Here is a 14085-nt window from a genome sequence, read left to right as displayed (position 1 = left end):
TAATGATTTAGAATTAAGTTTTGAAATAAACTTTTAAGGGGCTTTAAGAACTCTGCTGGTACACACTAGAGATAGCATCTCAAACAAATCCCAGCACCTGGGTTCGACATCTGGTGGGAAGCTTGAGACCAGAAGAGTGCAGGCTCTTATAGCAGCACATTAATAGCCATGATTTTGAAGTTACATGTTCAACTATCACTTACAGTATGAGTATGATGTTCCAGTGTTGACTTACTTCTGGTCCTGTTGTGTATTTTGAAAATTAACGGCCAGATTTGCTGAAAATATTCTTTACCAAGAAGAAATGACTCCAGACTACACTGCTTCTATACAGTGATGAGCAGCAACTCTTACACAGGTTAACCCATATGTTACTAGATGGAATATGGCACTTGGACCTCCCCTGTCCATACTCATTAAGTTAGGGGCCAACCATGAATTACTGTCTACATTCAATGTCTACCTACAACTGTCTGTATGGGACACTGTGTAAAATGTAAATAAAACAAATGCAATAATTTGCTACTTCTTCTTGACATATACTCTGCTGAAAACTGAACATAGATAATATGTTTAATATTTTATCTCATAGACTTGATTTGATTGATTTGATTTTTTAAAAATATATGCTTATTCTGAATTTGATGCCAGCAACACGTTTGAAACAAGTTGGAACAGGGGCAACAAAAAATGGGGAAAGTTGCAGTGCTCAAGAAGAAAAAAAAAACAAACAAAAACCCAACTGTTTGGAACCACAGTATCATGCCTGGGTATGAAAGTGGCATCCTTGACTCAGTCAATCATAAACAAGAATGGGCTGAGGTTCACTACTTTGTGAAGCGCATGAATGTATAATTGTATACACTGGCTCGGGAAGAGCTCGTAAAACCATTGTTGGTAAACACAGTTCATCGCAGCATCTACACATACAATTTAAGATTCTAATGACATTTAAAATGTTTGAGAAACACTAAATGTAATATTTTCTTTCTTGCCAACTCCTTCAACTAACATATCCGACCAATACAAAAATCTGTTAAATCAAAATTTGGATTACACATTAACTTAGTATAGCAAAACATAGATAAAAGAACATAGGTTCCATCATTCAAAGGAATAATAGAGACACACTTCAACACTACATGGTGTTCATCAGGTCACACAAAAACCAATGGTATCATTGTACAGTATATATACACTATGTACACTATATCTGAAGCAGGAGCTTAGTGACACTTTTAGTCTTCACTTCAAAGACACATGTGCCTGAGTGAACCACTGCACTTGTTCATTGATAACATCCAGTGATCTTTTTTTTGTTTTCTTTTTTTTTTAAAATCAAGACACATTACATTTGATACCTGGGTGAAAGCAAAATGGAAGTTCTGGGGAGAAACTTCAAGTGTTTTAATGACATAGTGAAATAAAAAGCAAACTAATAAATAAAAATAATAAATGCACGAGAAACTACTTAAAATGTAGAATGAATCAGTTAAATCTCACAGTTCAAGTGAAGTCTGAAGACCTCTGAGAAAAGTCTGTGACACTTAAATGTTTTTCAGGTCCGTTTGAGAAACTCGCAGGTTGTTTTAATGAAAAGCTGAGGGCCAGGGGAATATTTTGCTTGGTTTGAAGTTAGCTCTGTTTCTGAGGCTTGTCCACCCTGTGGGTTAGAAAACTTAATATACACTTTGTAAGAACATTTTGTAATTGAAAACTACTGAATAATTTGGCCTAATCAACACATGCTGGCTGAACTGTAGTCAAATACAAAGTTGTCCCATGGAGATAAATGAATTGTCAAATTGCTAAATATTAAAATCAGAATATTGCACTCTAGTTGGTTGTGGAAAACCTTCAGTGAATGTAACAGATGAATTGCATAACAATGGTTTGTAAACAGCTTTCTGGGATCGATTGTCTCAATGCAGGGACTTGACTGTGTGTGAGTGTATGTGTGTGTGTGTGTGTGTGTGTGTGTGTGTGTGTGTGTGTGTGTGTGTGTGTGTGTGTGTGTGTGTGTGTGTGTGTGTGTGTGTAACTGGTATGTTTGGGTATCAGATGTAACTAGCTGCTAGGATTTTGTCATGGTTTTCTTTGTATTGGTGCAGCATCTTCTGGAGGTCATGGTCAGCAGGAATCACCTGCAAAAAAAACATTTTTTTTCCTATTTATTATAAACACATCCAAATTACAGGCCAGCAGTTGCTGCAGGACAAAGAAACTACAGATTTCAAGACCACTACAACAACTGGATATACAATAACATCACACAGAGGCATTAAGTGGAAGCACATGGTGTGATACGAGTCAGTGGCAAAAGGTCATTTGTGTGGTTACCTTAAAATACCTGGACATATTATGCTGTACGTACAGTATAATCACAAAGCAAAGATTGAAGTGGATGTGCATGGTTATTCACCAAAACAGGAGCAGGAAGAGGGAAGGAGGTGCGCTTGATGAGCCAATCCTCATACAGCTGGTGGATGGATTTCAGATACTCCTTGTGGATGGATTGATGGACCAACAGACAAACACAAAGAAACAGAAACAAACGCGCACATGCAACAGACAGACAGACACACACACACACACACGCGCGCACAAAATGGCACACTGGTGACCAATTCAGAAAATGCTACTCTTCACAATTCTCTAAAAACCCATTAATTTCCTTTTAAGTGGTTTGAATTAACAGTTTGTTTGTGAAGTGAAACCACTTGTTTGAGATTGCGTCCTTACCAATGGAATGACTTTCTCCTCTTCTCTGCATCTCTGCTTTAACCTCTCATAACAAGTCTGAGGAGAAGTCTGCAGGTAGACTGGAGCCAGAGGAAACAGTGGCAAAAAGTACATTAAAAAGCTGTTGCAGCTTCTAGTGTGATAAAAAAAGAGTGAAAACAAAGATCTTAAAAATCGCTTTGATAATGATGACTGTTGACTATGGATGTTTGGTGTCATTTCTGTGGATGATGACTTGCTGATTTTCAGTGCTAAATAATGTTGCAACTTCTGTCACTGGAATGTAGTCAAGGATAATATATTCAATATCACCTTTACTGAGCAAACAGAACTTGCATATCTAATGTTTAAAAAAGAAGGCATATTGTAAAACAAATTCATTGTTTAGCGTTGATCTGGAAGGTAAGTTTTGAAAGCTGCAAGCTTGACAAACTGACAGAGGAAAGAATATGTCATGTAATATTTCACTTTGCTGTTGTTGATATGCAATGAAAATGTTATTTACTGATTAGGTAACATGAACATGAATATATTATTTGATGATGTCAGAAAATGTAGCCACACTATACCAAATGGTGGATAGATATTATCATCACTAAAAACATTACAGATTTCAGTTTCCAATCAATCATTATGATTGTTTTCTCACTGTTTCTATGAATTTCTGTCAGAAATATATATCTAAAAAAAACATGACAACTACTTATTATAATTTTTACTAAAAATGTGTGTTTGTATTTCTGCTTTGTGTATTCTCACCAATCAGATCCACAGGAATGGAAATGTTAGTTGTGATCCAATGAAACCACTCGCCAAGAACAGCATAGTCCACCTCTGGCATAGTCCCACTGGAAAAAAAATATGGAAAAAAACAAAAAAAAACAACAACAACCAAAAGTACATCAGAATTTAACATGTCAGTATGCTATTGAACTAGGCAATATCTAATATAAACCATGATATGATCAAATTTTGCAAACCAAGACTTTTCTGTACTGTTTGTGATTCTTTTAATACTTTATTAAAGTCAACCAGGGCTTGTTTTATGGCAATACTGGGTTAACCAAACAGTTGAGTCAATGTTATGAAGTATCTTAATGTAGCAGGTAATTAATTTACTGTATAATCTGGAGGTTTGAGAAAATATAATATGTTGTGATACATATACATCCCAGGTCCTAAGACGTATTAAATTTAGACTAAGAGCTTCAAGTGTTAGACAACAGAATCCATCTGAAATGGTATGATGTTTGTATTTATTCATCTTGTCTCTTGGTCTGATTAGGGACTGAAATTATACCTTCTGAAGAGATTCTCCACAAAGATGTACTTGGCACTGAAGATGGACCTCTCCATCATCCTGACAGGAGCTAACTACAACCAACAAGAGACTTTAAAGTACAAACAGCTGATTTTCTGATGAGGTCATACAGTATGGTTGCAACACCAGTCCACATCTAACAACATGTTTGTCAGCACTGCAGCTAGACACAGTATATATCAACTAGTATACAATAAAATGGGCGTGTTTCTAGCTAACAGTGCACTTACTGTGGCTGACAGGTGTCTATCCAGCATGGTGAGTTGAACATAGGTCTGCAGTGTGATGCCCCAGCGCTCAGGATCCTGATACATCAGTGCCTGCAAGGACAGAAACAAACACCTTAAACAACCAGCATGGTGAATATACAAGGGATCACTTCAACTACTAGCAGAACTACTGGAGAATGGATCTTGATATTTTTTGCTAACATTTCTAAATTTAGTGCCACCACTAGACTGTGTACATCCAGTACACAGGATATATCCATATCACAGAGAGAGATTTCCATCAAATTAAAGCATCACTTCACATAATTTCAAGAGAAAAAAATTCTCTCCTTCCTCTGCTGGTATCTGTGTAGGTAGTTTAGAAGTCTCTGAAATTGCAACAGACAACGCAGCTCCCGTGGGCTTATAGTAGCTCTGGATATCTTAGTTTTGTTTCATTTCAGCCTTAACTTCAAAAGTACTATTCTATTTAATGCTCACAGAACATATCCTCCCAGTACTTTTAGGTCTAGACCTGATTAGAAAGTCTAATAATAGCACTATCTTGCACAGTACCAAAGGGTTATGTCCACGGACATTCCTCCATTTAGAGACTGGTTCTGTAAGGACCTGGAACAACAACAAACGGAGAGATTAATGTGATGATGTGATGTGATGTTATTGAACATCTCAAGTAATTGGGGGTTGCCAAATCATGACTCAACAGTAACCCTGTTTTCATCCTTTTGAATGCCTTCATTTCAAAAGGAGGGAATGGGTGTGTATGTGATATATACAACTTTCTTCAGGAATTAAATCCGTTTTGGCGAAAAGCAGTGATCGTTACATGGCTGTTGCAGTCTCTCATGCAGTCTGTGCGTGTCAGGTATTTTCCTTTAATAAAGACCACAGTCTTTTGGGTTGTTCAACCTCATATCAAATGGCAGCTTTGTTACAACTCAAGGCAATTACAGTGGTAACTGGAGTGATGGGGAGCACCTGCACACAAATCTGTGCAATCTTGCTGTTTAAGGACCATGCTTTGTTGTACCTCTATATTGCTGGTTTTGCTGAAATACTCCAGACATGTTGTCTTCCCACTCGCAATGTTCCCCTCAATACAGATCTAAAACAATGATAGAGAGACAGGTGTTAAAGGCCGGCCCACAGAAATGACGAAGAAAAGGGATGAAACTATGATGTCAGGTATTTTAGTACAAAGTATGAAGTATGATGATTAGTATGTAGTCACTGTAAAAAGGTAATATTGTAAACCACAGTAGAAAACGCAGCCAACATTATGAGTATAGGTCATTTTCAGGTATGTACTGCACTGAGAGGAGGGAAAATGAAATCTCACAGTGAACACTTACCACTTTCTTATCCTCTCCATTTTGTACCAGCTTCCCTTGGAAGAAAGATGACATAGTAAGGTAAGACTTCACCCTCTAGTGTGCAAGTAGGTGGACAGATTTGTTGTGGCCCTGTTTTCCAGAAAACTGAATTGAGCTGAAATGACAGTGACTATGCAGTTGAAGTCATTTTAATTTGAAAGCTTTGACAGTATTTACATCTAGAATCTGATAAACAGTGTTGAAGTTGCCCTTTTTCTTCATTCAATATGGATGCAAAGAACCCCATAGAGAAGTCTGCACTTTAACAACACTGTCACTGTCATTTCATGTACAATTTGTTTAAGTACAGAGACAAAACAATGACAAGCATAAACTTACAGACTGCCCTGACATGGCTCATCTCATCTTGTTACTACAGTAGTATATCACTCTAGTGTTAAAGCAATATTTATGGGAGAGGCCACACAAATAATGAAATAAAAAAGAAATTCAAACCACTGAAGTCAGATTAGAGAGAAACAAATTTACGTAAATATATAATATATAATATATTATTATTATTATTATTATTATTATCATTGGGCAAAAACATGTATAAAATCAATGGCTGTGTCTGCTTAACACTATAGTTTCACCTGAGAAAATGCATCTAATTTAATAATTGGACTAAAGCGTCTCACAGAGGCTGTAGCAACTTCTTTTCGGTAAATGCCTTATTAAAACAAGTATAAAAGGACAAAGGACAGGTCACTTTTGCACCAATGTGTAACTGTAATACATTGGTCACCAGCTAAATGATGAACAGAATGATGAACATGTTTCTACAGACAGTTCTTAATGCTGAATGTTGTAGAGGAGTGCTGAAGGAATGTCTTGTGTTAAGACGTGAGGGTCTGAAGGGAGCAGCTGCAGTCAGGGAGCACAGCTGCATCATTACAACAGACGTGAGGGAAAGAGGAACTTTAATCCAAGAGCTCAGATAATACATCACTTACCTGCTGGAGCAGAAACATTTCGACATGTCTAGCACCAATTCCTCCTGACTCACTGTGCATTTACCTGGGCTAGGGAGAGGGATTCTCACATAATTAACTTTACAGTGCTAGTCTTTGCTAAATGCTTAACTCGGCTACCGTTAGCATATTTAGGTTTTATCGTCCAGGTCAATACGGGAAAATCATTACATACGGCTCTCGGGGTATAACGCCATACTGTACATTTATTATTATTATTATTGTTGGCTACGGACTCCTCGTGCGATAAGGCTGCATTTGTTGACAACAGGGAGTTGCATGCGGTTCAGGGATTAAAAAACTCTCTCAAACAGAAATGAGTACACTGCTGGCTAACAACTGCATTGAATACTGTGTAGAGTATCCCAGTTTACTAACAGGGACCAAAGGCAAGACCAAAAGGCAGCAGCATCGCTTACGTGTAACAACATGCTTCATGGCGCTGCGTGCTCTGCTCTGGATCAGTGTGATGCTGCCAGCAGGTAACTTAATGTCTCTGTTACATCCAACAACACGACATGATGACGGAGCCACGGCACACTGAACAAATATGAGTCTAACATGCCTGAACAATAACGACGCACGAACACCAGCTGCAAACATTTCGTAGCACGTACACCCACAGATGTGGTTACATGATTTGTCGCTGGCGTGTGTCAAACAGGAAGCAACGGGATTTCTTCTTCGAGTGGCATTAAGCAACATTACAGACGCACACCGCCATCTATTGTACAGGGATGTGTACGGTCATGGCACTAATTCAACCGAGTGCTCCAAATCCTCTATACAAAATACAACACTGTGCTTTTAACGTTTCCTGACCTGCACACAGTTGTCCTTACTGGATTCTGTAATAATTTCTGTCCATCCCTTCTGCCACATGTTAATCATGACTATTCTGATACGATTTTGCCCCCCAGTCATTGTCATCCCAGAGCCTTGCTATTTGCCTTAATGCTGGCATGTAGTAGATGATCATATGTCATTTTCTGATTTCGATTTTTTTCCCTAATCTGTCTCACATTTTATTACTCCTTTGCTGCTCTGATACTTAGACAATTCAATTCAATTCAATTTTATTTGTATAGCGCCAAATCACAAGAGAAGTTGTCTCAGGACACTTTCCATATAGAGCTGGTACAGACCAAGCTCTTTTATCTACAGAAAACCAACAATTCCCCCATGAGCAAGCACTTGGCGACAGTGGCGAGGAAAAACTTCCTTTTAACAGGCAGAAACCTCGGGCAGAACCAGACTCTGGGTGGGCGGCCATCTGCCTCGACCAGTTGGGTGAGAGAGGGAGAGCAAGAGAGGGAGAGTGAGACAGACAGACAGACAGACAGACAGACAGAAATGCAGTCAGAGAGAGAGAGAGAGAGAGAGAGAGAGAGAGAGACAGACAGGCAGAGACAGAGAGACAGACATGCAATCACAGTAACAGTGACAGTGGATGTAATAATAGCAGTAGTAGTTACAGTGGATGTCAGGCAGGGCCAAGGCAGGAGACGCAGCTGCAATCCACAATCCAGATTCAGCCACTGTGGAACCTGCAAGACGACAAAGCACAGAGACTTCAGGGAAGGAGCTAAGTTAGTAACACGCCATGGTAGGACATGAAAGCGTGCAGACGGAGAGGGACAGAAGGACAAAGGAGCTCGGTGTATCTTTGGAGGTCCCCCGACAGTCTAATCCTATAGCAGCATAACTAGGGGCTGGTCCAGGACAAGCCTGAGCCAGCCCTAACTATAAGCTTTATCAAAGAGGAAAGTTTTAAGCCTACTCTTAAATGTAGAGACAGTGTCTGCCTCCCGGACAAAGACTGGAAGATGGTTCCACAGGAGAGGAGCTTGATAGCTAAATGCTCTGAATTCTGTTCTGCTTTTTGAGACTTTAGGAACCATAAGTAGACCTGCATTCTGGGAACGCAGTGTTCGAGTAGGGCAATAAGGTACTATGAGCTCTTTAAGATAAGAAGGTGCCTGGCCATTTATGGCTTTTTGAGTAAGGAGGAGAATTTTAAACTCTATTCTAAACTTTACAGGGAGCCAATGCAGAGTGGCTAGTATTGGAGAAATATGATCTCTCTTCCTGGTTTTTGTCAGAACACGTGCTGCAGCGTTCTGGAGCAACTGAAGAATATTCAGCAACGAATTTGGGCAGCCTGATAGTAAAGAATTGCAATAATCCAGCCTGGAAGTTATGAATGCATGGACTAGTTTTTCTGCATCATTTTGAGACAAAATATGCCTGATTTTTGCAATGTTACGTAGGTGAAAAAGGCAGTCCTTGAAATTTGTTTTACATGGGAGTGAAAGGACATGTCTTGGTCAAAGATAACTCCCAAATTCTTTACAGTGGTGCTGGAGGCCAGCGCAATGCCATCCATAACTGCTATGTCATCAGAAAGTGACTTTCTAAGATGTTTAGGGCCTACTACTATAACTTCAGTTTTGTCCGAGTTTAGCATCAGAAAATTGCAGGTCATCCAGGTCTTTATGTCATGAAAACATGCTTGAAGTCTAGTTAACTGACTGGTTTCTTCCGGCTTCATTGATAAATATAGCTGGGTATCATCTGCATAGCAATGAAAATTTATTGAGTGCTTCCTGATAATCTTACGTAAAGGAAGCATATATAAGGTGAATAGAATTGGTCCAAGCACAGAACCCTGCGGAACTCCATAGCTGACTTTAGTGAGCACAGAGGAGTCGTCATTAACGCGTACAAACTGAGAGCGATCTGACAAGTAGAAAACAGATCTTATGAAAATACTACTGTTATGACTTATGACAGCCGCTTATAAAATTATAAGAGCAGTTTTTTTCCTCTCTTCTCTTTTGGTATCTGTCCACCTGAATATATTGTTCTAGTCAAATAATGGACAGTGTTGGTACAGTTCGTGCAGTGGTTTTACCTCTAAGCAGCAGCTTTAAGTCAAGGTTGGCCTCCATCAATCAGTGCCTATAAGGTGAGCTAAATAGCTGCTCTGGGACACCCGTTCTCATCTTAACCACTGAATAAGCACCTCTACAGAACAAACACCCCTTCTCATCCTTCTTTCATTCAGTCTTTCCATGCTCCCCTTATCCCAGCTTTCTTTTCTGCATTCTTTCTATTGTTTGATTCTAGCTAACCCACATATTATTTTGTTGCTGGTCCAGTACGATAGCACAGTAAGGTGGCCATCTTCTTTCTACTGTAAAGAACTACTCTACCTAAGGGACGGGAATGCACTGTTTGCTTAAGGATCGAGCTTATGATAGATGAACCATTCATTGTTATGTTCAGACTCCACTGCTACTTTGAGAGCTGTTCAGAGATGAGCAGCAAATCTTTTCTTTTCATCACTGAGAAGTCTTTTTCGGACTCCAGTGCATTCAAGAGTTAAAGTGAATACGGCTGAGCATTAAACTGCAAAACTTAGACGACAACAAGACAAAACCCACATTGCACTGTTACACACTTAGTGATTATTGTGGCGCAAGGATTGAAAGGCCTATATGGCCTGTCTAATGAGGGATGGCAGATCTGGAAACACAACACTAAATGAGTGAGATGATGAGAATGAATCTAAAATGTGCAGCTTAATTGTTACTGTGAGTGTTGGAATGTTAAAAACAAAGAGAGGGGGTGATCTGGACCTCATGACTAGGGTCTTTCTAATTCCTGTGTTGTCTGATCAAATTAAGTTATTCCTACTATATCCTCCTGAGAACCAAGGGAAAAAAGTATCTTTCAATGTATTTATCTATTTATTTTTTGTGATTCCCTGCCTCTTTGGAGCTAAAATAACTCACAATTTAGAATTTTGCAAAAATATTTTTAGTTTAGATTTTACAGCATGTCTGCCTGAATAGGTCTGGAATGATATTTTTGCATTGTTCCTTGCAAGCTTTGACAGGATGGCAGGGAGGGAGACTAGTGGTGACAACAGCATGGAGTTAAGCAAGGAAGATGACAGGATGGAGAGTGAGTGGAAAGAGATGTTGAGAGGAAGCAGAGGAATGCGTAGTTGTAAGAGAAGGAAAAACAACTCTAGCACAGGTGGGTTGGAAAACAAGGGGAGAGAAGGAGAAGAAAAGCACCAGAAGGGAGGATTGCTTAATCCCTTTCGGGGTTGCGGGGTGGCTGGAGCCTATCCCAGCAGTCAACGGGCAACAGTGCTGGCCTCCAGCACCACTGTAAAGAATCTGGGAGTTATCTTTGATCAGGACATGTCCTTTCACTCCCATGTATAACAAATTTCAAAGACTGTCCTTTTTCCACCTATGTAACATTGCAAAAATCAGGCACACCCTGCCTCAAAATGATGCAGAAAAACTAGTCCATGTATTTCTTACTTCCAGGTTGAATTATTAAAATTCCTTACTTACTTATTTTTGAGCCTGTCTCAAAATGATGTAGAAAAAAACAGTCCAAGCATTTGTAACTTCCAGGTTGGAGTATTATTAAAAAAGAATTATTATTATTATTAAAAATAATATTATTATTATTATTCTCCTCCTTACAAAGCCATAAGTCGTCAGGCACCATCTTATCTTAAAGAGCTCATAATACCTTATTACCTCAGTAGAACAGTGGTCCTCAACCTTTTTTGTGCCACGGACCGGTTTCACGAAAAGCATTAATTTGCCAGACTGGCATAGAATCAAATAAAAACAAATTATCAAAAATACACCTCACCATTACCCTAAATGTAGTTGCTGTAATTAGTGGGAGCCCTGCTATTGTTTCTGCAACGAGAAGGCTTTACTGCCTCATTTGCAAGCCTGTCGCCACATATTACCCAGAGTGGTCCACAAGCCCCACTGGTTAGTCCTCGCTAAACAGCAGGCAGCAGAGGAGAAGATCTGCTCCAGGTTTTCCAAGCATCTACACATCTGCTCAATGGCTTGTTCCAGCTCCTGGATCTCCCTGTCCATCTTTCTGTCTTATCCCACTTTTAACACCAATGTGGCTATTTGTGTGGAAGAAAGCCTCATCAGACAGATATCTCAGTTTTATGGCAAATCCTGTGCCACATACACCGCATGACTCCAGGAGTATGCCGTTTATTCACATTCAACATTCCCAGTACACAAACACTTAATGAAGCCTTCACTCTACATGGCGGCACAGTGTAAAATAACCACCATGGCACCATGGTATGGTGTGAGCGTGGTCGTTTTTGCAGAAAGAGGTCAGGAGATATTCTGTCTTCAGTTAAGGAGATTTATTAACACACTGATAAAATAGAGTACATGTACATGGATCTCAGTCTTTTGGGAAATCGCAGTCTGCAAGCAGTTAGCTGCAACCACCTGCCAGAATGAGAATGCCTGACTTACGATTATACAGAGTTTTAAAAAGAAATGTGCAGCTATCTGATTGGTGAAAACAGGTGGGGATCATGATGGTTTCGACTTTAGTGCTCCATCTTTGGTCCACAGGCTAGTACCAGCCTGTTGGCACACGACCCATCCAATCCATAGGTGACAGTGCCCTGAAAGAGAAGATAGCTGGACCCCCCTCTATGTGTAAATTATGTGTTACCTGACACGAGATATGTTAAGTTTTGTTTTCTGTGTTTTCTGAGGTTACTAAAGGTCATATTGTCTGTGTGGCTATGTGTGTGCAGCTTATAGTTACTGGAGGGCATGTTGGTTGTGTTACCATGTGTATGTAGCTTATTAAGAGATAAGAGTAGATATGTAACTCTAACAATGGTAAGCCGTTCCTGTCAGAAATACGCCACATTCAGTCGCGTGTCAACTGCATTACGGCGTAAAAAACGCAGTTTTTCAGACTTTACGCCGTTTTTATGCCGTAATGTATGGCAAGCCGTTCCTGTCAAAACGGCGTTTTGCGCAAAAAGAACGCCGCTTTTTACGCCGTAATAAAGTCCTCCGAAAACGCCCGTAAAAGACGCCATTTTGTGCACCACAACGCGCGTAAAATACGCGCGTTTGTGCACATCACAATGCGCGTAAAAGACGGCGTTTTCCCAGTATGACAATAATCTCCACCCTTCTTTTCTCTCGGCCACTCAACTTGAAGTGTCTGCGCCCAATCGCCGATCAAGACAAGCAGACCAAATCAGTTGAGCACAGATCTCCGTTGTGGCAAAGTTTGTCCTAATTTACCTTGTAGTTTCTCATAGGTAAATATTTTGGATGATAGGCGGGAATATATCCCATATATTAACTTCATCATTATTTTAAATTCCTCTTCCATGCATCGTTTATTTATTTCTCTTTGTGGTTAATGCTTCTATGTCATTGTTGATTCTGACTGGTGTAGCCACTGAGGATTGAAGCAAGGAAGTGGTGCAGTGGTTAGAGCTCCTTGTAGCAAACCCCAGCCAGACAATGGTGAAGCGTACTGATGTTTCACAAAGCATTTATTTATGTTCAGCCGTCAGCCTTGTTTTGAACACAAATTTACTTTTCTGTCCTTCACTCCTTTCTCCACAAAACACCATAAGAGCTTGTTTCCATTCCGGCTAGGCGCTTATAACACACATCTCCTTTGCATTGGACAGCAACACCGTGTAATCCGTTTTTCCTCTTCCCATATGATTTTTCGTACTTTATGGATACGTCTCCCTCATGTCAAGTGACGCTTCTTAGCTGTACACTTCCTGTACCGCCGGAAAGGCACCAAAATAAGAGCTCGTAACATTAAAATACACACACACACACACACACACACACACACACACACACACACACACACACACACACACACACACAAAAACAAAAACAAAAAAAAACATGGGGGGAACGGTTATTTTAACACTAACAAAACAAAGGCTTACAAAAACCGATGAACTGATCAACAGACCTTTTATAGGAGTCATTTACACTCCTGCTCTGTAATCAGTGTTCTTTTAGCTTGCAGGTTCGAATCCAGCGAGTGGCATTGTTTACTTGGACCTTTTGCTGTTTATTTATTTATTTTACAACTCTGTCATGCACCACCTTGCTATATTGTGATGTATTTGTTCGGATATAAACCCACTGACTTTGCTGCCCTGTGTTAGTAAACAAGATGGCAGAAACCTGTGTGGACTTCCAATTTTTCCTCTCATTTCTGTCGATGTTTTGACGTTATTTAAACTCCCCCTCTATGCTTTGTTAGGATATATAGACATATCACAATGTCTCACTTTTTTCTTCCTTTTTGGTTTCTGCCGCATGGTAAGCCCCAGCCCTGACCTTATTCCCCTCCCCTGCCCAAGTGCTTATTTCATATTATGTGTGGTGTGAGACATATTGTTTCTTTTCTTCTGTATAATTTAGTTAAATAAAGTTTGTTTGTTTTTAAAATTACAAACCGTCTCGCCCCAGTGGTTTACGAACCTGTGTGACCTGATCTAGTTAAAATCTTAGTCTAGTATTTCCTGGGGTGCAATTCCCCAGGTGGCGTTGTCAGACACCTGAATCTTGATACTGATATTTAAACAC

The 14085-nt window shown here is 39.7% G+C and overlaps 1 protein-coding gene across 2 annotated transcripts; it reads right to left on the bottom strand.

Moving 5' to 3' along the window:
* Positions 1 to 556: 556 nt before the first annotated feature.
* tk2 (thymidine kinase 2) lies at positions 557 to 7324 on the bottom strand. 2 transcript variants are annotated; one of them, XM_070978019.1, is made up of 10 exons: positions 7060 to 7324; positions 5646 to 5680; positions 5324 to 5398; positions 4849 to 4902; positions 4294 to 4383; positions 4043 to 4116; positions 3502 to 3590; positions 2743 to 2822; positions 2423 to 2503; positions 557 to 2144 (listed from the first exon to the last, which is right to left on the bottom strand). In XM_070978019.1, exons 1-10 carry the CDS (start codon positions 7241 to 7243, stop codon positions 2058 to 2060), a joined length of 849 nt encoding a protein of 282 aa, XP_070834120.1. In that variant the 5' UTR covers positions 7244 to 7324; the 3' UTR covers positions 557 to 2057. The 2 variants fall into 2 exon arrangements, with proteins under 2 accessions (XP_070834120.1, XP_070834122.1); XM_070978021.1 differs by having other exon boundaries at positions 560 to 2144; positions 5646 to 5675; positions 7060 to 7312.
* Between the last annotated feature and the right edge of the window lie 6761 nt (positions 7325 to 14085).

The sequence above is a fragment of the Chaetodon trifascialis genome, chromosome 13 (genome assembly GCF_039877785.1).
Source record: "Chaetodon trifascialis isolate fChaTrf1 chromosome 13, fChaTrf1.hap1, whole genome shotgun sequence".
Taxonomy (NCBI): Eukaryota; Metazoa; Chordata; class Actinopteri; order Chaetodontiformes; family Chaetodontidae; genus Chaetodon; species Chaetodon trifascialis.
This window is presented reverse-complemented; position numbering and strand designations above follow the sequence as displayed.

Coding starts and splice junctions, on each gene's coding strand:
- tk2 (XM_070978019.1), bottom strand. CDS start 7,243: ATGTTTGCAGCTGGTGTTCGTGCGTCGTTATTGTTCAGGCATGTTAGA. Junction 3,591..4,042: donor GTGGAGAATCTCTTCAGAAG/GTATAATTTCAG, acceptor TTTTTTTTCCAG/TGGGACTATGCCAGAGGTGG. Junction 2,823..3,501: donor CATTCCTGTGGATCTGATTG/GTGAGAATACAC, acceptor CTCTGGCTCCAG/TCTACCTGCAGACTTCTCCT.